The sequence below is a fragment of the Grus americana genome, chromosome 17, assembly GCF_028858705.1.
Source record: "Grus americana isolate bGruAme1 chromosome 17, bGruAme1.mat, whole genome shotgun sequence".
Classification (NCBI taxonomy): Eukaryota; Metazoa; Chordata; class Aves; order Gruiformes; family Gruidae; genus Grus; species Grus americana.
This window is the reverse complement of record NC_072868.1, coordinates 10,933,396-10,958,381: the sequence shown is the minus strand read 5'-3', so window position 1 is coordinate 10,958,381 and position 24,986 is coordinate 10,933,396. Positions and strand designations below refer to the sequence as shown.

Below are 24,986 nucleotides of genomic sequence, written 5' to 3'. Positions count from 1 at the left end.
AATGGTGATTATCAGAAGAGATTGCTTTCTCCTTAACTGGAAGAGCAAATTATTTAAGCTGAGTTTGCTTTATATTTCGTACCCCTCCCTCTGTCCTTCGTACACAGGCACATTTAAGGGCCCATTATCTTCTTGATGCAAAAGGGTTATGTATGTAGCTACCATTAATGGTAATGAAAATGGCTCCTGTTCATCTCCCGTGCACTGATAGTAAGATAATAGCCTACTTATTAAATACGAAGGCCAGACTAGGAGTTGCACTGAAAACGAGCGGCACATTGTCTCTGTGGGATTCATATGTAAATGCTAAAGCATTGCTCTGCGCCTGCAGTTGATGATTAAAAAGAAATCAGTGATAGCATAAATGCTCTCTCCTGGCACACGCCTCCAACCACCACAGAGCAGCTCCAGGTCCTTTTTCCATCCCATACACCCTCACTTTTGGAAAATATCTGGAAAGCAACGGATGGAAATTGCCCTCCGACACCACACGAAGCGAGGTTTGTGCTTTCAGCCCCTCAACCCGCTCTCCCGGCTGAAAAGCAAGGTACAGCTTCGACTCCAAACTCCCCTCTCAGCTCACAGAAATAACTGACTGAAAAAAAACAACAACCCCCAGCATGATTTGACAGAATTCAACTTTATGGGCAACAACCAAAGCTAAACTCTCTCATAGGGGCCGGGGATTCGGCCGAATCCCCGGCCCCCAGTAGCGTTCCCTCCCCGACCGGGCCGGGCCGGGCCGTAGCGGGTTAACGCGGGCACCCACAATGCTTTGCGGCCTTGCAACGTCGCCGGCCGCGGCGGGGGCAGCGACTGCGCCGTGAGGCGCCGGGTGGGAGCGGTGGTGCCGCGTCAGGATTTACCGGTGCGTTACCCGGTACCCGGTTCCTTTAGCTCTCCCGGGGTAGTCCGACACTTCTCCTCCCCGCTGTTAGACCCTGCTCGGCGGGGTGGGCAGGTCTAGATTAGCGCCGGGGCTCGGCTCCCCCAGGCTGTCACGCAGGATGGTCCCCGGGGGAAGGCAGGAGGTGCTAGTGTCAGGCTGGCGTGGCGGAGAGGAGGCCTGAACTTCTCCTCGCGAAGGCCTTTCCCCGCCATCCCCCCTTGTTTTATCTATCTCTTTATTTTATTTTATTTTTTAGAAAGGAGAGGTCGGTGTGCTCACCGGGAATCTGGCCATGTTCTGAGGGAGGCCTCCAGGACTCAGCTTGGATCCAGATATTGCAGGTGTGCGTGAAGAAATTGCCCTGCTTGCATCCCCTGTGAAGCTCTGGGTAAGGTAGCTGCACTTCTGAGTGTGCAAAACTTCATGACTTTAAAAGTATGCAACAGTCGGTGATACAGATTTGAAAGTGAACCTTGCCTACACCATGGAGGTGGGTGGCAGCGCTTGGTTCAAAGCATTTATTCAGCTGACAAGGCCTCTGTGGCCTTTCTGCCTTGGTGAGACCCGCAGGGAGCCTTCAGACCATGAAGTCATGCAGACCACGTCACCTGCTTAATCTTCATATACTGAATTGCAGAGCTCTTTACAGGTTGGCTTTGTGAATTTGCTGCTGTATCAGAGGAGCAAAGTCCTGTTACAGCTCATTGCCACTTAAAAGTGCCTAGTGCCGCTTCTGCCTTTTTGCTTGCTTTTAGCAAGCTAAAAATTCCTAGCATGGAAACTCATATGGTGCTTGTCTAGTTTTTGCTCTGGAAACAGATTGTTTGGGAAATAAGAATGTGCGATTGGTCTATCTGAAGCTGTCTATTTCCACCTTGGAACCCTTAGTCCAAAATATTAGTATTCTTCAATGAAAACTCATTCCTAAGCTAAACATTTTCTTTACTGCTTGTGTCCATTTACAGCAGGTCAAAACAATGCATGTTTATTTAAGGTGGCTACACAGTTGCTGCTTCAGTTTTTACTCCTGAAATTTAAACAGCACAGTGGCTGTGTGCCCAGTCAGCTACTAGGGCTCTGCTTTTGGATGGGAAACAATCATAAATTGATCACTTACAACTTTGTAGGCAAATGTAGTTGACAATAGATTAGGCGTCTCTAAAGACGTTACCTATTAGAAACCTTAGAGTGTGACTCTTTTTCTTTGTCCCCCTTTCCTTCGTTTCCAAATGATTTTGTGGATGAGAAAAAGGTGAGAAGTGGGTAGACTTAGTTACTGCCTCCTTTTTCTTGGATCATGTGTTGTGGATGAAGCTCTGCCTTTCCCCCAGACATGGTGGTTTGGTCAGGGAACTTGGTGCTTCTGGAATGGGCGTGTGTTCGGGTTGCAGTTGGCCAAAGTCTTTCTTTTAAAAAGTTTTTATCAAAAAAAGCAGTTATGGCAGACCCAAAGGCAATTGCTTCCTCTGTCAGCTTGGAGTAGGAGATTTGAAACTCATACTCTATGTGAATACTGAAATGGTGTGGATATTGGCTGCGGTAGGATGGATGTCTCTTTCTGCTCCATAAGAAAATTCCTGGCTCATGCGGAATTGGGGTGGGAAAAGGCTTTCCTGTTCAGCTCCAGCGATGATCATTTGCCATCGAGGCTGGAAGGCCTTTGCTGTAATCTGCCTCTGTTTGTTATTCTGAATGAAAACCTGAATGAAAGCCTGGGAAAAAGAAGGAAAAAATCGTAAAGGAAGGATAGCGGTGAGGGGAACAAGTGGCCAGCCGAAGAGAGGGAGCTTGTAATTTGTCAGTAATGTACAAGAAGTCTCGGGGGAAATGGAGCCCTGAGGAAGGGGAGTTTGTTATATGCAGAGAGCATATAACAAAAATGCCAAAGAGGAGGGCCCAAACTATGCACAATTGTCTGTCTGGCTATTACTGCTAAGTTATTTCCTTAATTTCTGTACTGCAGAGGAAGAATTTTCCCTTATCTTGCCAGTGACAAATAGTAGAATTGAAGACATGGACTTTGATTCATGTAAATGTGTTTATGGTCTCTGTTTAGGATATGAGCAAACATGTTATATGCGTAGTGCTATCTCCCTCCTCACATGCACATTAGTAAGTTAAAATTAAATTTTGTTATTGGAATGCTTTTGGAGAGAGTGTTTCGTTATAGAAGGGGTCGCTTGCCACACTTTTGCTTCCATTTTCTGAAAGTTACATGATTTCCATTTGATCATTGATAAAAATCATTCTGTTCAGTTTTAACTTGATACAGGATGACTGGAAGATTTTACTCACCATTAATTGTAGTAACCTTTTCAGTCTAAACCACTTTTTTCTTCACAACTTATCTGGTTTTGTCTAATACAAATTAAGTTTGAAAGGCAGCACATTCTAAATGTCAGTGAAAATGCTGTCCCTTAAATTACACAGAATTAAGTATTTGTTAACAAGATGTTTATGAAGGAATAAGTGTTTTAGCTAAAAGGCAGTGAGTTCTGCCACAATTAACTTCTGCTTTTAACTGATAATACGTAGGTACAGTGTTGAGCTTATTTCTTTCTGAATCACGTTGTCTTAGCTGGTGGTGCGTATAATTGTATTTATTGTACCACTGTGGTTGCAGTTCACAGGAAGGCTGTTCTGCTGTCTAAGAAATTGACGTCGCCACATTCGTACAAATTTAATGTTTTCTTACCTGTAGCATTTTTCTTTTTAAAATAGCCTTCCTTTTCTAATTAAAGATATGTTCTCCCTCTATCCGCTACTAGGTTGCGGCAATTGTACATAATGCTTAATCATTTACCTTCTGGCATTATTGCAATAATTGTTAATCCTATTGATAATTTAAGGATTTATGACTGTTTAATCAGATAGCACAGTGAACAAGTGTTAAAGACTTGCATAAAGGTGTTTCTGCCTCTCAGACCAGTATTTGATGAAAACATCAACCTGCTATTTTTTTCTTCGTATCTTGACTGACCAAGAAGCTTGACATTTAATAATTGGTGCGGTTTCTAGCCAGCCTGGTGACTTCTCTGTCTTTTATTACATCTTAGAATTTCATTTTCTGAAGTAGAAATGAAAGGGTGACTGGAATTAAAAACGAAGAGGAGATGTTATTTATTTAAAATTAATATCAGACTACCAAATGAGTTGGAAATGTGAATTCATTTTCTATCTAAATTGCATTCTTATGCGGCACCCAACACTGTATGTCTTTTAATCATGAGTATTTTGTGTACTTTCAGTTTTTCCAGGCTATGCACTGAGTCACATTTTTTTTTTCTTACTGTGAATTTTATCTGTAGCTTGACACTGCTCCCTGCTGCTGCGTTTCATGATTCATAAAAATCAGAGTAAGATGATGTGGTCTGCCAGTGAGACATGACTGTTGGAATTAGAATTCTGTTGTGTGTAAAAGGTCCCAATAATTGCCTTATTTTATTAGAATTCAATTGATAAGCAAACTCAGTACTTATGGAAAGTCATGGTTGTGGGGTTTTTATTTTTCTGTATCTCCTAGTAAAGCGCTCTTTTAGCAATGTGTTCAGCACTCTTAAGTATAAGAGTTTCTGCTGGTTTTTGCTTAGGTCTGTTTAGCTATATGCACATGATCCTGTGCAATCATGCATGATTATAAAGTGCTTTCAGAAAGGGTAGTGGATGGGTCTGGAAGCAGCATCAAGTAAGAGTCTGTTTTGATACAACATATGCCATGGTGGAGTTTCTGTATTTATCACCCTCCGCCCTCTTTTCAGTGATGGCTGAGTTACACCTTTGCAATGAATGAATGAAGATGACCAAATCCCCTAAAACATACAAAGAAAATGGAAAAGTAAGGTTGTGAGGTTAATGGTGTTTTGTTTATTTGTCTTTCCCCTGCAATTGGTTGTGATTCAGTGGTTTAGATTGCAAGGTCTTTTTCATAGAGATATGCTCATAAGGTACTGAACATCTTACCAATATGAAATCCTTGAATATGACTTAGGTTTTTGTTTTTCTCCCTTTGCAGCATCATGGCAAGTCCAAGGACAAGGAAAGTTCTCAAGGAAGTCAGAGCACAAGATGACAACAATGTGAGAAAATTATAATCTTCTTTAGATTAATTGTGTAGAATGGAATTTTCTTTTTACCTACTCCAGATGCGTGTTGCGGTCTACTACAGCTATCGTCTTTATAACACTAGTATGACTAGTTAATGGTAACATATAAATTTGGATATCTCATATTCGTGTTAGTTCCAGTAACTTTTATTCATATATGTACTGTAATACATTGCTGCATATTTGGCACAAGTCTTTCAGAAGTTCTAGTAATTCTGTAACCCCTGGAGTCCATTGAACAAGCAACATCTTGGGCACAGCTTAATTAAAATGGTCTATTTCAAGTAGCTTGATTATATGCTACCTTAAATGTGATAGCCCATGGACAGGTTCAGTTTTATTTATATCAATGCATTAAACTTTGAATGGCGATTCCAATCATAAGAACTTGAGTTGTTGCACTGTATGAGCAATAAAGCTATTTTTTTAAGAAAAACCTCTCTTTAGATCTGCTATCATTTACTGCCAAACTGTAGTATGACTGAATAAGTGTTCCAGACTTTCAATGTTTCACCTTTATTTTGCCAAGAAAACCTCAAGAATTCAGTTTGGTTACTTTCTCCCCCTTCAGGACAATATGGAAATGAAATCAAGTTGAATTCTTTGCTCATTAATTTCAATTTGCTCCTCTGTATTTCCTCACTGGTTTTTGGTAGTCAGTACAATAATTTTTATAATCCAAATCAGGCAAGTTAATGCATTTTTTTTTTCCATGCAGCATAAATAAATATTTGAAAGAAGCCTATGCTGTCAGGGAAGGTTTTTCCAAACCCTAAGAACTCTCCCTTCTGAAGTTATTTTCTGCATGCAACGTTTTCATGATCTGACTTTTTGAGCTGTACTGTGAAAACCTCACATGGACAAATGATGGCTGAGTGTTAGAGATAATTGTTTTTCTCTCCCAGGTCTGTTTTGAATGTGGTGCATTTAACCCCCAGTGGGTGAGTGTGACCTATGGAATTTGGATCTGTCTTGAATGCTCAGGAAAACACCGAGGCTTGGGAGTTCACCTCAGGTCAGCCTTTCAAGCAGAGGACGGACTGAGTTGGGTTACCTCGGGGTGCATTACGGCTGTGAACAGAATGTATTGTTTCAGAAGGGTATAGAATGTCTCAATTCCAACATTTCACTGGCAGTTTTGCTTTGCTTTCCAAGGGGTGATTTGAAGCTCATGAGTGAGTAGAAATTGCATAGGAAATGGGAGTTTGAAACTATTCTATATGTTACATGAAAGAAGAAATGAAATTACTGAGATGAGGATATGATGAAAGATATCTCTTTAGTTGACAGTTGAGCTATCAGTACCTGATGATTGTTATGAGCAGAAGCATGGAGTGGGACAGGAGGTGTCCTTGCAGGTCACTTAAGTGTAACTGTGAAAACAGACAGGAAAAGAAAATTGCAGAGTAAGGAAGTATGGGAAAAGTTTCTTTTACGTAGTTGGTTAGATTAATTTCTGGACTTGAAGAAAGCTGCTTTTTCTGTCGCTTGCCTTCTGTTGAAGGCACTTTAAGTGCCAATAAACGGCCTGATCTCAGCTTATTTCAGTGAGGATTTGACCACCTTCTTAATGATGATCTATCTTTCTATACTTGGAGAGTGCTCTCTAACATGTTTATACTCCCAGCTTTTGAGATAGGTTGTAATAAGCTTTTTCTTTTCGTCTCTGCTGATATAGCAGGAAATTATAACAAGCTGTGATTTTAATTTATTTTTTAAAAACTGCTTTTTAGTTTTGTACGTTCTGTGACCATGGACAAATGGAAGGATATTGAGCTGGAGAAAATGAAGGCTGGAGGTAACAGCAAATTTCGAGAGTTCTTGGAGTCTCAAGATGACTATGATCCCTGCTGGTCATTGCAAGAGAAGTACAATAGCAAAGCTGCAGCTCTTTTTAGAGACCAGGTAAGTTCTATTGTGTGTATGTTCTCATTCCCTACTATCTGAAAATATCAAAGTACTTTGTAAGCGCTTAGTTTTGAAGTGTGTGGGGGAAGTAGCAACCTTTTGAACCTCTGAAATGGTTCTTGAAAAGGATTAAGTCTTAGAGTGATTCTTCCCAGCTCTTGTAAGGATTTTCTTTAGAAACTTTATTTTCTGTATTTAGCTGAGGTGGCTCAGATTTTCAGTGCTGCATTTTGTTGCAACTACTTAGTGGAGCTGTCATAATCCACAGTAGAGAGTTTCCTGCTTCAGCAGTACAGTTTTATCCAAAGTGATTGTTGAGAACACTTTTGTATATGTAGTAAGAAAATGGTAAATGAATGTGCTGAATGCTGGCAGGCCTATAAACAAGTATATTAGTAATTGTAATGGCATTATCATTTCATGGAATTTCCAAAAATGAAATGACGAACAACTTGAACGTGTGATCTTAGAGATTTACAATGATACTGTATTTTTATGCTGACCCTGCCACAGAAGTGATAAGAAGGTACATTCTGTGCTTACTGGGATATCCGTGCAGCGTTGAAGTGTGTTGTGTATTTTGTCTTTTTGCATCTTTAGAAGTTGCTAGGAATAGGAGATAGTTGACTAAAGTGCAGTATCTTGAAGAAAGCAAAGAATTCTTAAGTTCTGTGCTGTAGGCCTTTTAGTATGTGAAACAAGGAACTATAGAGTTTCTGTGGCAAGGCCTGTGGAAATTTTCTGTTAACTTGCTGAAGTTAGGACTTGGATAGGAGGAGCGGTTTGAGGTAAAGAGGTGAAGTTCAGGTCCTTTGTTTGAAGGAGGCAGAGAGAACATTTAAATTCTGTGTATGTGTTTTAGCCACCCTGTGCTAGAGTAGAAATCCACCTCTTTCTACTCCTCCATTATTCTGTAATTAGCGTCTACATCTCTTTATTAATCTAGTCTTTCCTCTTCAAACCAAACTTGCCTGTTTGAGGAAGTTGCCTAAAATCAGTTGCCTGAAATAAAACCAGTGTTCAGTTCAACATTACTAGCCTGAGATTCAGGAAAAAAAATTGGTCTCTTGTGAAAACAAATTAGTTGATCTATGTAGCTGGCAGCAAATTGGAAAAATTACTTGTTTTCACTTTACAGGACCAGTGTATAACTTGTATGAAAACTTTGACCTAGCATTCTGATTATTTTCCTGCCTCTTCTAGGTAGCTACAGTAGCTGAAGGCAAGGAGTGGTCCATTGAAACTTCTCCTGCCAGGAACTGGACCCCACCTCAGCCTAAAATGTCTCTCTCTTCCACTCATCGGTATGTATTCTTGTTTTCAAATGTTGATACAGCAACAGCAGGATCAAAACCTGATGTTTGAATGTCCGCCGATTTTATTTTGTTGATGGTGCTGTCTGAACAAGCATTTCTTTTGCTGAAGTTAAGGAATATGAGGTAGCAGGGCTTTAATTTCCATAATAATTCCCACCTCGTCCACCTGAATCTTAAACCATGGCAGAGACAACAGAGGACAAGCCATACTGTTTTATCTTGCCTTGTAATGCACCTGAGACTAGTCATTGTGTCAATCACGCGTAGTGTGTCACAGCCTTCCATTAATGCAGGGCTGTTCCAGTTTGTGATTGAATGCCAGGGAAGAAGAAACAGACTTTTTCCTTATGGTGCTAATTACTAATGGGAACATCAAAGCTGGACCACAGCAGTTTTGTTTTTCTGCTTTTGCATGTAGTGTTTGTTATTCTTCGTGCTAAAGAATCAAGTTAACTGATAAAGCAGTTGTAAATCAAGCAAAGAAGTGCTTCATGCCTGGCCACCATCCAGCGAGTTCAGGGGCTAGCTGTAGTCTGAGTAGCATTGTTTGTGTCTGTTGCTTTATTCATTCAATACTTCAGTGGCTTTTAGTGGTTGCATTAGAATTCCCTACTTGATAGACGAAAGAAATAATCAATTTTGCACCTGTATTATGATGATCTATGTCAAGCTGCATTGCTGAGCTAGTGGTTTTTGCTTTACGCAGTTTGATTCTTAAATCTTTCATTTCAGTAGTTCTGCTGGACAATCTCAGACTGCAACTGCTTCTTCTGACAAGGCTTTTGAAGACTGGTTAAACGATGATGTCAGCTCATACCAAGGGTAATGCAATGTTTATTAACTTTTTGAGTGCCTGGTGATCTAGCATAACAAAGACTTGACTGTTATACTACAGCCACACAACTGTCATCCTGATTCACTAGTTAATAGTTACATCTTATTTACTATTAAAAATATGTTGATAATGTATGATAAAAGATAAGATGAAGGAAAGTGCCTCAAAGCATTTGTATAACAAAAAGGTTTGAATAGCATTGAAGAAAGAGCTTGTAACTCAAAATGGTACTGTGGTGGGCTCCAAACTAGGGAACTTTTAGTGTGCATATTGTATCTTCTAGTAATTTGAGTTAAACAGGGGTATTTATAAAGCTGACACTGTTTTCTTTTTTTTTCCTTTTCCCATTTTCATGTGTCACTTTATTAGGACTTACTCAGACTTCTGATATCAGTGATCTGTTAAACCTGGAGAATCATTAAGACCACATTAGCTTGCATAGGGGATGCTTTAATTTGCAAGGATTCCCCAGTTGATCCTTGTTGGTGTTATGCCTTTATGAAGTGAGTGGTTTTGTATTTTGGGTGCTAGGTGCTTTAGAACTTTTTTTCCAGGTGTATTTTAAAGTCCGTTAAACAATTGTCGTTCTTCCATGCTTTTCAGTTTTTGTTTAATGATTTTAATGAATGCATACTAATACAGATACTATTTCTTCATTTTCTTATGGTAGTGGCCAAGAGAATCGCTACGTGGGGTTTGGAAACACAGTAAACCCTCCCAAAAAAGAGGATGACTTCCTGAATAATGCCATGTCTTCATTGTACTCGGTAAGGAATTGCTTGAAGCTTTCTGTGGCCTGAATTACTATTTTCTTCTATTTTATCCCCTGTTATGGGAGAATATAAATGGAGAAGAGAAACTGAAGATTGCAGATGGATACAGAGAGATGTAGAGTATTGGTTGTATTCTCAAAGAGTGAAGAAAAGATGAAACAAAGGGAGAACTTGAGCAAAACTTAGGAATTATGTCTGGCATCAGTTCACAGAAATAAGGAAATGAGGATATAGCAATGGACTAAGACCTAATACTTAACAGGGCTCGGAGGAAAAAAAAAAAAAAGTAGTAATTACCTGTTGGGAATAGCAGTTAGGCTGGTAATGCTCTAAATAGATTAACCATATTAGGTATGTTCAGTGGAAAACAACTGAAATGTGTGTGTACATGGGTGCCAGAAGCCCTGAGCAGGGATGAAAACATTTGAAATACTTGTGACAGGGTGTGAAGAGATAACAGCATATGGTTGAACAGTTGTCATGATTAAAGTAGAGATAGGGAAGGATGCATTGTTGAAGGAAAATGGGAATAAAGTGGGAGGCAGCCAGGGACATATTGGTGCTTTGATAGGCTGCAAAGTAACAGTGCTGAACAATATTTGGGACTTGAAGTCACTTTGAAATACAGTAAGGTTTTCTACCAGGGTTAGTGGACAGTAGTCTTCTGTAGAGCCTCATTGGTCTAAATATCCACACCAGGTTCCATTTTTATTCTTTTTATTTTTAAGTATAATAATTTCACTAGAACGTAATAGAAAAAGGTGATGCCTGAGCCTTCGGACAGTATTCCAGGTGATCCCACAGGGCGCTTAGTATAGGTTTGCTGAATATTTTTGAGGTATGTCATAGATAGTAGGCCAGAGAGTTCAGATGAAAAACCATGTCTATAATGTATTGCAGATGTGCTAAGACAGCAAAGGAGAGATGACACTGTGTTGTCTGAGTTACTGTCAACCGTTATTTGAATACATGATCTCATTGAAACTTATGATTAAAATGCCCTCTTGTGACCACAGGTACATATTACAGTGCAATTTTAAATCGTTTATTATAGTGAGACTGAATATTTGCGTGCATATTCATCCTAGTGAGGAAACCAATTTTCCTTCCACTGCGTATGATTGGTTTTCCCCACACATGCTACATTTATGTATATACATTATTTTCTGCCGTTACACATCAGAAGGAGCATTTTCTGTAGAATTCACACCGACCACACTGTCCAACCTGTTCTGTAAAGAACAGATGTAACCACAGTTTAGGTTTGTCTTGAGTCCCTTGAGACTCTGCTTAACATAAAAACTACGAGACACATCACTTTGCCTTTTTTGCAATTAGTGACATAATTGTCTTTCAGTATTTCAGCATAGGACGAAAAGGGCAATTAATGAGGAGACTTCAAAAGGATAGGCAACAAATATATTTTGCTGCTTTTTTAAAAAGATGTTCCCTCAATGTACATATTTGGTGTGATCAAATTAAATAGAAAAAAGATTCTACTATTTACGGCCTTTGTGTGGAAATCTACCCAAAAGGCAATGTGTTACCAAAACATCCACACTTTAAATGAAATATCTACACTTTGATGGAAATCATGAAAATCAGATTGATAAAAGGTAGTGTTAGACATGGATATTAACCTTGCATTCATAGCGCTGTGTTTAAAAGATTCTATAGGACAGCTTAAAATTAGGTGGTGATGTTTTTTTGTTTTCAGCAAAGAAAAAAACTTCCATCTGTTTCTTCATTCATTATTATATACAAAGAGAACCACAGACAGTTAAAGTTTGTTTCTGTTTTTTATCTATTTATGTATGGTGGGTTTTTCCCCACTTGTTTTACTGGGCAGATTCTGGATGAATGAGTTACTAACAAGAACTGGAATCTAAACAGTTGTGAAATGATTTTTAATGATTTTGTTAAAAAAAAAAATCATTAGAATCACTGTCCTGCTCCACTTTTTTAGCTGGTTTCTTAATGAGTATTTGACAATCAGTAGTTAGAAGAAATCTTTTGATTCATTACAAAAGAGCCCTTTAAGAAATGACCAATGGTTTTCAGATCTTCCAAGCACCAGTGAGGCAAAATAAAGCTTTGTTTCTTTTGTTTTTTAAAGATAAAATTTGCAGGAAAGCGGCAGGTTGAACCTTTATTATGAAATGGAAAATTACTGAATGGGCATTTTCTGAATTGCTGCCTCATGTTTTTGAGCATTGATACTTGTTTTCTCTTCAGTTTTTTCCAGGCATACTTTTTAGCTGCTCATTGATTTTTATTTTTTTTTTATTTTTTTTCCCCATCCATTGCTTGCTTGTTGAAGAGCCAATCTCTGTTTGCTAGGGTTTTAACATCTTTTTTTGTCCTCTTACTTTTCTTGGGGGGAAGGAATTTTTTTTCATGTAGCCATTTTTAGTGGAATAACATCTTAAGCACTCAGGTTTGTTCAAAGTGCAGCTGTTTTGACACAGATAATGGAAGTTCATCACTATGTTACGGTTCAGTGAGAGACTACAATTTTTTTGCTCTTACTAACGAGTAGTTCTTATGACTACAGGACAAGCTGTATTGTAGAACATTTTGACTTAATTTAACATGTCATACTGAGCGCTTGGTTATTCTCTGTTATTATTCACACGATTTATAACATTCTTACTTTCTATAAAGGGATGGAGCAGTTTTACAACTGGAGCAAGCAAAATTGCCTCAGCTGCTAAAGAGGGTGTAAGTAAACAAAATGCATTTCAGTGTAATTGTTGTAAACGCAGAGATTCTGTTCGTGTTCTAATAGCGATATGTCTTTAAAAGTATTACCAAGACAAACTAAATTCTGCTCATTGTGTACCTTTGCCTATGACCTGTAAAGTAGATGCATATTGAATGAAGATCTCTGCCTTAACTATTTCTCATGTTTCTGGATGGACATTTTTTGTAAATTTGTCCACTGGATGTAAGCATCAAGAAAGAACTCAACAAAAATTTTTATTATGAAGCAGAAATTTCAGTCTATGCCAAGTAAGGCCAAATTACATTATTCAGCAGGAATTTAATACCAAGTTACAAACTGCTGATGGTTTTATATTTTTTCCTTCCTTTGACTTCTCTCTAATTGGAGCATTTTTGTCAGTTTAAATAGAAAGCTTGTTGGACAGAGGTTGTGCCCAGAGGGACGCTTTGGGAAAAACTGAGGCATGGTCTTCATGCTCTGCAAATTCAGGCACTTAGATGACAATCATTCAACTAATTGTAGACTAGAGCCAGAGGAAATAAAAAAATTACTGCATTTTACATGGATGATGGTGGAAAGAGATTAAATGTTTTTATGAAAATAATGTATTACAACTTTTTTCAGTTTTGCTTAGTATTCTTCCAAACTGCTATGAGCGTAACAAATGTCTCTTAAGTTTAAACAGTTTATGAGCATGACAGTTATCTCTTATTTTGGGTGACATTATAAGAGACAAAAATACTGATACTCATCCGTGCTGGCCCACCAAGATCTAGTCTATATTGAAGACTCTTTCTTCCCCCCGTTGTAAGTTGAGAAAGACTGATGCTTCCCCAGACTGATCTGGAGTGCCAGAGGTGGTGATATGGGTATTCTCTGTTCACTGTGAAATTCTGGCAAAGGTCCATTCCTCTTGGAGAGGATCATTCAGCATTTCTTAATGTGTGTATTTAAAAATCAAAGGATTTATTCCTAGTAAACTGGAATGTTTTTGCTTCTTTCCACAGGCTACCAGATTTGGATCTCAAGCAAGTCAAAAGGTGGTTATAGATTTAGCTCTGTCTTATTGACTGTAATTGGCTTTAAATATCATGTATTTGCCTGCACCAGTTGATTTAGACTTGATCATCAACAGACCAGTGTGTTTTTCCTTCATAGTGCACAGTAATTTTTAGGTTCTAGCTTTTATTTCCATGGGAATTGCAATCAACTGCAGCAATCAAATTAAGCCAGAAATAAGCAGTGATACTCTGCTGCGTATAACTGTTGGGTGCATTGGAGAGGCAGTAGAGTGAAATGCTTTAATTCATGCTTGCAAACTTAAAATACCTTTATTTTATTTTTGTGAACCTTAAGTGTGGTCTGTATTGATGTAGTTTTCTTGGTGATATGCTGTAATATAATGCAACCCATCTTTCCATTGCTAAAGCCTAATAAGATATTACAAATGTGAACTGCTTGATATTGCTATGAAATTAACTTGCTTGTATGTATTTAAAAAAGTAGTAATTACAAAAGCATTTCCTCTTTCACACTAGGGTTAAAACAGAGACGGTCAGACCTGAATTACACAGAGCTCTGACACAAGCAAGATCTGTTTGCACGCAGAAGTTTTAAATTCAAATGCAAAAATGTGTAAAAAAGAATAAGATTCTTAATGTGCCAAAGTTCTGAGTGAGAGAGGGCTTACATATATTAATGGATGATACAGGGAATTTTACTTTGAACTATAACTCTCCTGTTATGCATAGCATTAGCCTGGCATGCTTTCTGATATGCATAGGATGCTATTGCTCAAAACAAATGTGAAGCTGCAGGTGTTGGTGTTCAGACAGATGTATGCAGTAGGATGTTAATACTCCAAATAAGAAGCCAAAATTGTGCACATTTTGCAACTAAAATGTCTTGTTTAAAGCACCCAAACTTGGTACTTAAAAGCTTTAAAGTATTTGCTGCTTGGCTTAAAAAAACTTTGTGTTCTACAAGTCTTCCTCTTTCACTCCTTCTGGCAGTTTCCCTTTTAGAAAACTGTTCTTCCTTTAGTATTATTAGCAAATGTAAATATAATATTAAGTGTATAATAAGTGTAAAAGCTTGTCACATCTACTGACAAGGACCATAGCAATGTGGTGATCTAGAGTCTAAGCTGCATTACTGAAGCTTAGATTTGGTTCCTGAAACAGCTGATTGTTGATCTGTAGAACAGATTTAACAGCTTTCTGATGTAATACAGTGTTTAAAAGAGTATTTGGTGTCCAGTGACCAAACATATTCACTGTTTGTCTTGTCAGTAGATATTAAAGTTGGAAAAGGTTCATGCCACTTAACTTGCCTGAAAAATTGCTGCCAATTTTTTTGCTAAAAGCTGCTTCTACCTTCCTTGCTCTTTCTCTTTTGCTGTCTGGGTAAAGTTTTGGGGCTACAAGCAGCAGCCAGAGCCGGTAACGCCCTCACATATATTCTTGTGCATGGACTCCTTGTCACTGTTCGTGCTGAATATGTGCATTTGCTCTTGAGCTGTCTTTTCTTTTTTTGCCTTAAGTCAAATCCGTTTAGAATAATGTTGTGTGTTTCATACGGTAATGTTTCTTCAAACCTATTTAAAATAGGTTAAACTGGATAGAGATATCCAAGCTCTGCACTCTCAGAAAACATGCTATACTTTTGTCCATGCTCTTCATAAACACAGATGACTTCAAGATTTCCGTTTGCATGTCTGATCCAGGAATGCAGTATACCAAGAACTACCCTGGGGTGTTGTTTGAAGGCAGACTCTTTAATAAATGCCCCGTTACGTAGTGTTTGTAATGGTGGTTAGGATGCTATTCTAGATTCAACAACAGTAAAGATAAAGAATTGATTCAGGTGGAAACAGAATTGTACCCAAATCTTCCCTTTCTGTATGTAAAAAAATTATGTGGTTGAGTAAATGGGATAATAAAAGAATTCTTCCTGATTCTAGCAATTTCGGTCAGCATACCTGAACTGTTAGTCTTAGTGTATTACACTCTTTATTACATAACATAAACAGTTTGCCAGGTTTAATAGCCTCTGGAGGATTTTTTGAAGATGAAAAATCCCCTTTCTTGTTTTTCTTAAACGCTTTCTAGCCAAGCTTCCAATGGAAACAAGCCTTATGTGATTTGCAGTCACGTTTCTTACTAGGTGGAAATAGGGTTACCTTTGCCTTTTTCTTCTCAAATAACTTTTGAACTAGTAACGAGTAGAAGTATTGGAGGTAATGGTGTTTGGGTAGAGGGGAGATCCTAGTAGTGCTATGGCTAAGGGAAAGGCTTCTTAGACACCTGGGAATTTGTGCAGGAAAGATGTTCAAGGTGCTCCATTCCCAGGAGGAACATGAATGAAGGCTCATACCCTAACCACTGTTAGCGGTAAGATACAAACCCTTAGGAAATGAAGCTTCATTAGTCTCTGCTAATGGTTAGGAATAATGTTTGTCTGGCAAGCAAATTCACCCTTTTGGATTAATTGGGCTAATTCAGAAGGTAACCACTATAATATGGCAATTCTGAAGAAGAGTTTAAATCATTTAAAGACTTACTAGGGTGGTAGGGAAAGGAATGATTTCTAATGAAACATCTGCAAACCCTGCTGTCCATGTCAATGCTGACTTAGGAAGGTAGTTTTGTGACTTATACTGTGGTCTTACATTTTTGTAAGATGCCTCTGAAGTACAACATCCTTACGCATCTTGTTCTGGATTGCAATAGATTTCTGAAGTTCATTTTTTTTCTCTCCCCACAAACCTGGAGCTGTAAATAAGATTACAAAAATCTTCTGTCACAATTTTAGCTCTTGTGTATTGCTTAGAAACACTTAGGCTGTTATTAATAGATGACAACAGCAGCACTACAAGACAGAACAATTGGTGAAAAATTGGCCAAAAAAGATGTAATTCTACAAGTAATTTCATTAGTAAGGAAAAATAAGGGTGGATGAGGTCAGTTCTTCCAAATATTCAGCCGCAGGCATTAGCGAGGGGCACATCATCTAGGCTGTTGCTGGTTGAACCATTGCTTCTGCTTCCAGTGCAAGGTCAGGCTTTGCTTGGGCTCTGGGCATCTCCAACAACCTATTGCCACATGCATCTGGTTTCAATTTATTTTCTTTTAATGTTTCCTGCAGCACTGTATTGTGTGCGCTTTTCAGCTCATTCTGCTTGTATGAATCAAAGCTTAAGGCTTCACGTGTATTCTTTTGGAGATACTGCTGAGAAATTAGCCTGCAGAAGATGTTGGCTGTGTTTTTCTTTGTGTTTTTTTTAAAAGAAAATATAACTGACTTTGTTTTTGTTTTGCTTTTAAATAGGCATCAGAGTTAGGTCAGACATTAAATGAAAATGTTCTCAAACCTGCACAGGAAAAGGTAACTTTGGAACTAGTAAATTACTTGCAGAACGTGGTTACGCTGACTTAGGGAGTGATTGTTTCCTCCTGCCACAACTGCCTAGTTTGTCAGTGCATCCCTCTGGTTTTTTACATATACTAGCACAGTAGCAAAGGGGAAACATCAATAATTCACAGCTAGTATGTTAGCAAAGAAAGGTTAATGAGGGTAATTTTCTTCCACCAATCTTTCCCATGTCCACAAGGATCTGTTGTATTCTTCCCCATTAGATACTGTTTTAAAATAAATGTTTAAGATGAGTTGGGACAATTTATGAATAGAAGTAACATGTTTTTGCAACTTTTATTTGGTATTTGTTCAGAAAATTCTGCTAGTCAGTTAATACCAAGTTTTGCCTGCATTCATACGCCAAGTGTGGTCTAAAGTAACATTTTGATTAGCTGTTCTAGTTGCTGTGTTGTTTCTAGAAAACTACTTTGAAGCAGATTTTCGTCTTCCCTTTACAATCATTAGTGACCAAAACCATATGGCTAATGGAACTTCCAGCAGCAGTTGGAAGAAAGCGCATGTGCTGACCTGAGTAAATACAGATAGTCACTAGTGGGCATATAAAAAACCCAAGGCAGTCCTCATAACGATCATTTTAGTCACTACAGATTTTAGGCATGGGTTCTCTCTAGTGTCAAATGTTGCCTTCCTGTTTCATATGTTTTAAAAAAATGTACTTTTACATCTTTCCCATTTGGCATGCATTTGTTCTGGGCTTCTAGAATTTTGGATTAGCTCCAAAATTTTGATGAAGTCTTTTCTGAGAATGTGGTGCTCTACTTACCTACGTACCTTTTCCCAAAATATATTGGTTTTGATAAAGCAGACTGATTTTGCTCTCATAAGAGAAGCAGTGCTGCCACTATGGGATATGGATTAATTTTCAATTTGAAAAGAATGGTTTAATCATATTAGAAAATAATTTCTTTTTTGTTACCTTTATTAATTCCACATTCTTTACATAGCATTTCAAATCACAGGAGAAGACTCTAATTGGTTTCCTATTCCCTAGAATTATCCACAATTTATTTCAGAGTGCTTAGATGCATTATTTTCAGGGTTATTTTTAGGGTGCATTTCCTTGAGCTGGTTTTTATTTTGTAGGACAATTTAATGAGGAATGTTGCATTCTCTATTAAAAAAAAGTCTATTTCCCTTAGGATGTTGTGCTCTTAGTTCTAAAGAAGTGTTACTTTCTGAAGTAGGTATTCAGTGATCACTGCCTGGCACATATATGGTTATATAAAGTCACTTGCTTTGGAACAGCTGCTATTTATTAACTGGTGAAAGGCACCAATTGTATTTTGGTTGACCAAAGTTCAAAGCCCTTTTAGCATTTAAGAGTAAGCATGTGTAAAAGAGAGTAAAATGGATCTGTTACGTTTTTAATCTCTCCAAACCAAATCTTTTTATATAGTAAAATATCTTCATAAAATGTCATGCTTGCAGATTTTTTTGTATTGGTGTTTTTATGTTCAGCATTAGCATAATGATACCTTCCTCAAACTATATGTGTATCAGTAGAAGATTCCCACAAACTTCAGAGGACTGAGGCTCACTCCATTAGAGATCAATGGACTTTATATGTCATTTTCTTAACTTTGTTAGCTTTGACTTATGTATATTTTGATTCGGTTTGGTTTTGTTTGGGTTTTTTTACACTTTTTGTTTTTAGCTGTTAAGCACAAGTAAGCTTGTCTTAAGCTTTCAATAATTTGGTTTACGACTAATTACTGATACTTTGATTCATGTAGGTGAAAGAGGGGAAAATATTTGAGGAGGTTACCGTGGGGGTATCACAGTTGGCCAGCAAGGTATGAAGTGGCCTGCCTGCCTTTAAGGAGGCCAAACAGTAAGCCAGTCTCCATATTCTTGTGAAGAGCTTGTAGTGAAATAAAACCACAACACAGCTTTATTCTCTGCTTGCGTTGAATACGGAAATTTTGGAAGGGTAATTTTCAGTATGCAGTACCTCTGTTGGGGTGTTAAAAAGCCATACAGGTGTGATGTAGTCCTTGTAATAGTTTCACTGAGGGCATGATGTAGAGTTAGAAGTCAGCCAGTGTCCCAAACACAAAAGGAAAATGTCTGCTAGAGAATATGGAGACAGCTTGCATTACGTTTGTATGGTTAAACTTACTAATGTTCTGTACCTTTTTTCTTTGTCTTCTTTTGCTATCGTTGCATGGTAATGTGGTAAGTGCTCTCTACAGCTGCTAAGTACAGAAGTCCTGCACAATCTAATACCTGTTCTGATAACTTGTGCAGTGTTAGGAGGGTCTGTCTTTTTAGCACTGCAAAAGTCAGCACTGGAATCTCTATTGTGTACCAGATTAGTGCCTTGAATGTTGGGAATATTTTAATAAAATAAGTGATGTTACCTGTTCTATTTAGAGCCTGGCAACTTTAAGTCTGAATTATGGGATTCATCCTCTTTAGCTGTGACTTAAAGTAGTGACTTCCATGGGTGTTACTTCAGAAACTGTGTTTCTAATCCAACGCCAGACCGTTATAATAACCCAAAGAATTCTCCTAGCAGTCATATTTATTCTAGAACTCAACATTTGGCCTGCTTTACAGTGAAATTATGCTAGTGAAATGGGGTGAAAGTAGTTTTGTAGAGCAGTAGGAATATAAATACTGGTTACATGAATCGTAACATCAAAACATCAGTACTGTCACTAAGTTTAATTTTATGTAAGGAGTAATTCCAGCATTTTTGTCACAGAACTCTAGGAGAGAATTCAAAAGCTGTTATTGACAATGATGGGTAAAAAGCTGAACTCAACCTACTTTTCACATCTTCTAGCAACATGATGCTGTCAAATATATGTTCTTTACATCAACCATGTAACTGCTCGTCAAAAATATTAATAAGTTGTGAGTGAAATTTTCTGGTTAAATGTGTTCTCTTTGTCCGAACAAGTGGAAGAATGTGTTGTGGCTTTTGCTGTTGGGCTTGTAAGAGGTGTTGGTTCAGTCCAGATGTGAAGTGCCTTTTTTTCCTCTAGGTTCAGGGAGTTGGAAGTAAGGGATGGCGAGACGTCACCACTTTTTTTTCTGGCAAACCAGATGATAATTCTGAAAGGTATTTTTTGTTGTCATTTTCTGTGTCTCTCTAAATATATATCTCCTGTATGTCCACTTCAGTATAGTAGTAGCAGGTAATTTTTAAATATGAAGGAATTATTCTGTCTCTGCTAGTAGTCCTCCCGTATATAATACAGGAAGAATTTAGTCTAACTGTTTATAAGAGTTATTAAACAGAACAAAATAGTACATGGCACCTCGGTTTTAAATTTATTCCAAATGCATATTCCCCCCCCAACCTTCCCCGAGCCTATTAGTACTTAAGGCTAATCTGTGAATTAGAATATAATCTTATGCTATTCAGAGCAATAAATTTAATTCTTCTGCCTGCATCCTCAGTTTTTGTTTAGGCAAAGGGCAGTAGTGTGTTAATTTTCCTTGTTTGTGGTAATTTATTTTTATTGTTATGTTGTCATAACTAATTTATTTCTACCTTCCTTCCTTTTTCCTGCCATAAAAGACCAGCTGAGGGAGACAGCTACCAGAACAGCGGAGGGGAGGGCTACCAGAACAATGCTGTAGATCAAAGCTTCTGGGAGACCTTTGGCAACTCAGATCCACCAAAAGCTCACAAATCTCCAAGCAGTGAGAGCTGGACCTATGTGGACAATTCCACAGAGAAGAAGAGCTCCGATAGCTGGGACGTGTGGGGCTCAGGAACAGTCTCCAACAACAAGAACAGTAACAGCGACAGCTGGGAAAATTGGGAGACCAACTGGGAAAACACAGGAGGGGAGAGCAAGACCAAAAAACCTCCGAAGGCAACAAAAAAGGTGTCTTCAGCTGATGATGGGTGGGATAACCAGAACTGGTAGAACTCTGTTAACCCTGTTTTGCACAGCTAGGAAAGGGAGGCTATGCTGGTTGATTGAGGGGAGAAAGTTTCAAGCGCAACTGGAGTATCTTGGTTGACCTTACCGATCTGTTACTTTTGTGCTTCCCATTCATTCTCCTTTCTTCTGTCCTGGTTTAGGAAAAAAAAAAAAAAAGTAGCATCTGAATCTTTTATTACATAAAGGTGGCTCTCCATTTTTTAAAGATAGCGATACAAATATATTCTCCTTGCTCTATTGAAGTACAGTGACTTTTGTAACACGAATGTTCAAAGGAAAAAAAAAAATCAGTGCAAGCACACTTTCATGGCACAACCTTGCATGTGTAGGTTAATAGGTATTCATCCAGTCCTTATATAATTTGAGATGACCTGAGGTGTTTAATGCAAATAAAGGACAGGGTGTGTCTTGAAAAGATAGCCATTAAATAAACAAACTGTAGTTGAATAGATCTAGTTGAAATGCCTTATGGATTGCTCTGACCATATTAAGTCTAGCAATTCAAGATGGTCTTTAAGATACTTTTTACTGGAGCTTTGTTTTTAAACTTTATGAGATTTTTTTGGTTTTTTAGTCTTTTAAAATGTACTTTCTCCCCTTAGAATTAATAAGGAATCTAGAGCTAATTATTTGTATAAAGTCATAGCTTTTGACCTGAGCTATCAAGGGATATCCCTTGATAGTAGAACAGCTCTACTTGCCCTTCTTACTCAATGGGTTAAGAGTTTGCACAATGCAGCTCTCCTACACATATAAAATGCAAAGCTGTGGTGTTCTCCTTCCTTACCTACACCCTTCCCCCAGTCTAAGTATTTTATATAGTCTGTTTTTTTCTCTTTCTTCCTTCTACCCATCTATTTTATCTATTCTGATAAAAATGAAATCTTTCTGCTGCTTATGACCTTTTGGACATCTATTTGGGAAGTTGGCAGTGAAACAAATTTGCAAAAAAGATTCCAGTAAGAAAAAATGGGTGGAAAGTATGAGAACATTGAGGAGAGAGGCTGGCAGCAAGCCCTGTTCAAGATTAGTAGATGTCTGGATTTAATAGTAAAATGTAAATTAAGCAGATGTTTTCCAAATTAATCTTTAATATGTCAAACGGTATCTCTGTTTCTATCATGTATTTCTCTACATTTTCTTCCTGGATCTTGTTAAAGAAACACTATTTTGGAAACTTTAGAAACTCCTTGTCAGCATTAAGGAATGAAATAGAAGATTCAGTTATGTCTCAGTTTTGACCCAACAAATTGCCTTGCACGACACAAACTATACCTTCTACAGAATTGTGACTTTAACGACAAAGGTGTACTGTGTATCCTGTTTTATTTTCGAGGGTGGGTTGTAAATGTACAGTCAGCCCAAAAATAATCAGCTTACTGATAACTTCGAATCATGATGTCGTTGCGTAGTCTACTTCACAACCGGCGTGGAGTTCTTTACTGTGGACCCTGTAAATCTTAGCAGGTACCTAAAAAGCCTTTTCTTTTTAAAATTAGTGAATTTTTTCCAGCAAACAACCAACCTTAGCTGTCAAAGTTACCTTAAATAATGCTTCATTTCTTTTGCTCTTCAGAGGTTTTCGAGGTTATAGTAATATCAAGAGGTTAAAAAGGAAGGAAAATCATGAATCGCCTCAAAAGTAGCAGATTTTAAAGGCTTAAGTCTAAGTAGAAGTAGCTCTATTTGTAGCCTGACTCTGTATTTCTATTAGTAGGATCTTTCAGATAGTGAACAAAATATTTTTGTAGTCTTCTCTTCCCTGTCCTGCAAGAGTTGGGATTTCTTTTTTCCCCCTTGCTTCTCCTGATCGCGTGGTCTCTGCAGCTCGCGCGGCAGGACCCGGTGCTGCTCGCGACCCAAGCACTCCTCTCGGCTGAGCCACGCGAGGCGCCCGGGGCGTTCTTGCTGACACGCTGACCCTTTGGGTGTGCCAAAGGCACCAGAGATCTCGGTTTACAGTGCTGCTTGTGGTACCCTTGGCAGAAGTTTACAGCCTGACTGTAAAACAAGGATTTTGTTCTCCTTTTTCTCCAGTTCCAAGTATACCTTTGTCATAGCTTAATTGCATGTTAAATGTAACTTTGTATTTTTATGCATACACCTCTGTTGCCTACTTGTCATTTGTCTGCTGCCCAGTACGAAACTGTAATGCATGTGCTGTGTAATGCAGGCGGTGCTGTGTAATGTATGTGGAGTGGCGCTGCCCAGTCCTTGACTAACGGTTAGTCTTTGTGAAGTGTTGCAGTAGCGGTGATGGCAAAATGCATCCGATGGGTTGCACTGTCTGACTGCTGGTGTCTGTCTGGAGTGATGTGAAGCTGATTCAGCTTCCTGTGTACAAATTTATTACAGTTTCTCTTTCATAAATCTCCTGAAATAGCTCGTAGCAGGATAAGCTTTATTTCAGCCCATTTAATCAGCAGTATTGTGATGCGTATGCATACGTTCTCCTCAGCTGTGTGGTTTGCCTAGGAGAAAACGGGTTTATTTACATATCACTTGCAGCTACCATTGGCATGAGCCATTTGTTTGTTCTTCTGGTTTTATTTTTGTATCTCTTGAGACGTTATGTTCTAAATTAAACTAAACAGCCAGAGCCCTACTCAGGCAGAAGCTTTGGGTAATGATTTTTCTTCCAGTTGAGGAGACAGTGACAGAACAATTGCTGTCTCTCTTTTTGCAGTGCTGTAGAGAGACAAAATGCTACAACTCCCAGAAAGGTGTTAATGGAAGATACACTTTCTGCCATTCAATTGGGTTTTAGTAACTGCAGCTGCAAAACTAGTACAACAACTGGTCTCCGTTTGACAGGCAAATCGGTATTTTTTAATAACTTGTCTGAGCATTTTACCATGTCTTCCAGAGGAGAGGATGAAATGAGGGCATTTTCTTTTGCAAAGTCTCTGTTTTATTGGATTTTACTTTTTCTAGCGTAGATGGCTGGGAAATTTCTGCAGTTTGGCGGAACGCATGCAATCAAGGTGCATATGTGGAGCAAATGTTTATGAATTAGACTCTTTTTTTTGTTTTTAATCTCCCCTCCTCTCCCCAATTCCTCTGCTTTTTGCTTGATCGTGGGCACTGCAAGCAGAGGCATTGAGTGCAGCCTGCTGGGGCTGAGGCCACCTATCTAAGTGCAGATACGGCCGGGGATCTGAGTGAGCACGTGGGTTGGCAAGGCTTTAGTGTCACTGTCTGCTGCACCTGTTTGGTGGGTGGACACTTCCCTTTCAGTCCCACACCGTGTATTAACAATTTTAAGTCGTACAAGCAAATTGCCAGGAGAGAGCACAGAAGGTGAAATGACTACTGCAGCAATTGGACATTGCGATGTTTGGTTGAAATTTCCTGGTGTTTCAGACTGGTTTATACCTTTGTATGGCTTCAACTTTGGAAAATACAGAGCAGCTGGATTCCTACAGGTAGTCTGAAGTAAGAAAAACTTCAAGACATTCAAACCAAGTGCCACTTGCAAAAGAGTGAAAGTCTTGGAGAATGTTCCTGAACCAGGAACCTAAGCCTAGGAGTTAGGGATTATTTTAAAATCTTCCATTTGTGTCTTTAAAACCTGTTAATAATTATAACATTTCAAGAAGTGCTTGGCCAGCTCTCCCTCATGGTTGAGACTTCAAGGATAATGCTGCTGCTTTTATTTTCCAGGCCAGACTGTGTAACATTCCATGGGTTTGTAATGTATTTATCAGTGTAATGATCTGTGCAATAATTTTAACAAGTGTAGGTGAAACCTTTGTTGTTTAATCCGGGATACAGTTAAAGATACAGCGGTCCTCCTGGAGAATAACAGTCTACCAAGGTATTTCGGTTCTCACCTTACTTTGGCAATACTGAATTTCAGTACCCCTGTTAAGAAAGGCATGAGCAATCAGTGATTTAAACAGAAATCAAGAAGCATTTTGTTGTCCATTATTAGAGTTTGATTGTAATGGCTTAGTGACCTCTTGTTGTAGAGCCCTCTTTCATTTTCATGCCAGCAGAATCTTGGTCAGTATGGAGTACTGTATCTTTAATTTTCCTGATGTGCTTTTTGTGAAGTTCACAGGAATGGCAATTTCAGTGAACGCTATTCATTGTTCT

At 38.5% G+C, this 24,986-nt stretch overlaps 1 protein-coding gene across 8 annotated transcripts; it reads left to right on the top strand.

The window, feature by feature from the left end:
- The first annotated feature begins 764 nt into the window (after positions 1 to 764).
- On the top strand, positions 765 to 22,281 carry ARFGAP1 (ADP ribosylation factor GTPase activating protein 1). 8 transcript variants are annotated; one of them, XM_054845000.1, is made up of 15 exons: positions 765 to 868; positions 1,146 to 1,230; positions 4,902 to 4,965; positions 5,898 to 6,007; positions 6,726 to 6,897; positions 8,104 to 8,204; positions 8,949 to 9,038; positions 9,722 to 9,818; positions 12,489 to 12,545; positions 13,557 to 13,589; positions 14,961 to 14,990; positions 16,879 to 16,935; positions 18,720 to 18,779; positions 19,977 to 20,053; positions 20,516 to 22,281. In XM_054845000.1, the coding sequence occupies exons 3-15, from the start codon at positions 4,906 to 4,908 to the stop codon at positions 20,868 to 20,870; spliced, it is 1,299 nt and encodes a 432-aa protein (XP_054700975.1). In that variant the 5' UTR covers positions 765 to 868; positions 1,146 to 1,230; positions 4,902 to 4,905; the 3' UTR covers positions 20,871 to 22,281. The 8 variants fall into 8 exon arrangements, with proteins under 8 accessions (XP_054700975.1, XP_054700968.1, XP_054700969.1 ...); XM_054844993.1 differs by having other exon boundaries at positions 809 to 868; positions 1,146 to 1,277; XM_054844994.1 differs by lacking the exon at positions 765 to 868 and having other exon boundaries at positions 1,151 to 1,277; positions 8,952 to 9,038.
- The last annotated feature ends 2,705 nt before the right edge of the window (positions 22,282 to 24,986 follow it).

Excerpts from the sequence above, each read along its gene's own strand:
- ARFGAP1 (XM_054845000.1), top strand. The coding sequence starts at position 4,906 with ATGGCAAGTCCAAGGACAAGGAAAGTTCTCAAGGAAGTCAGAGCACAA. Across the intron at positions 13,590-14,960 it reads GATCTCAAGCAAGTCAAAAG|TTTTGGGGCTACAAGCAGCA; the intron begins GTGGTTATAGAT and ends GTCTGGGTAAAG. Across the intron at positions 20,054-20,515 it reads CCAGATGATAATTCTGAAAG|ACCAGCTGAGGGAGACAGCT; the intron begins GTATTTTTTGTT and ends CTGCCATAAAAG.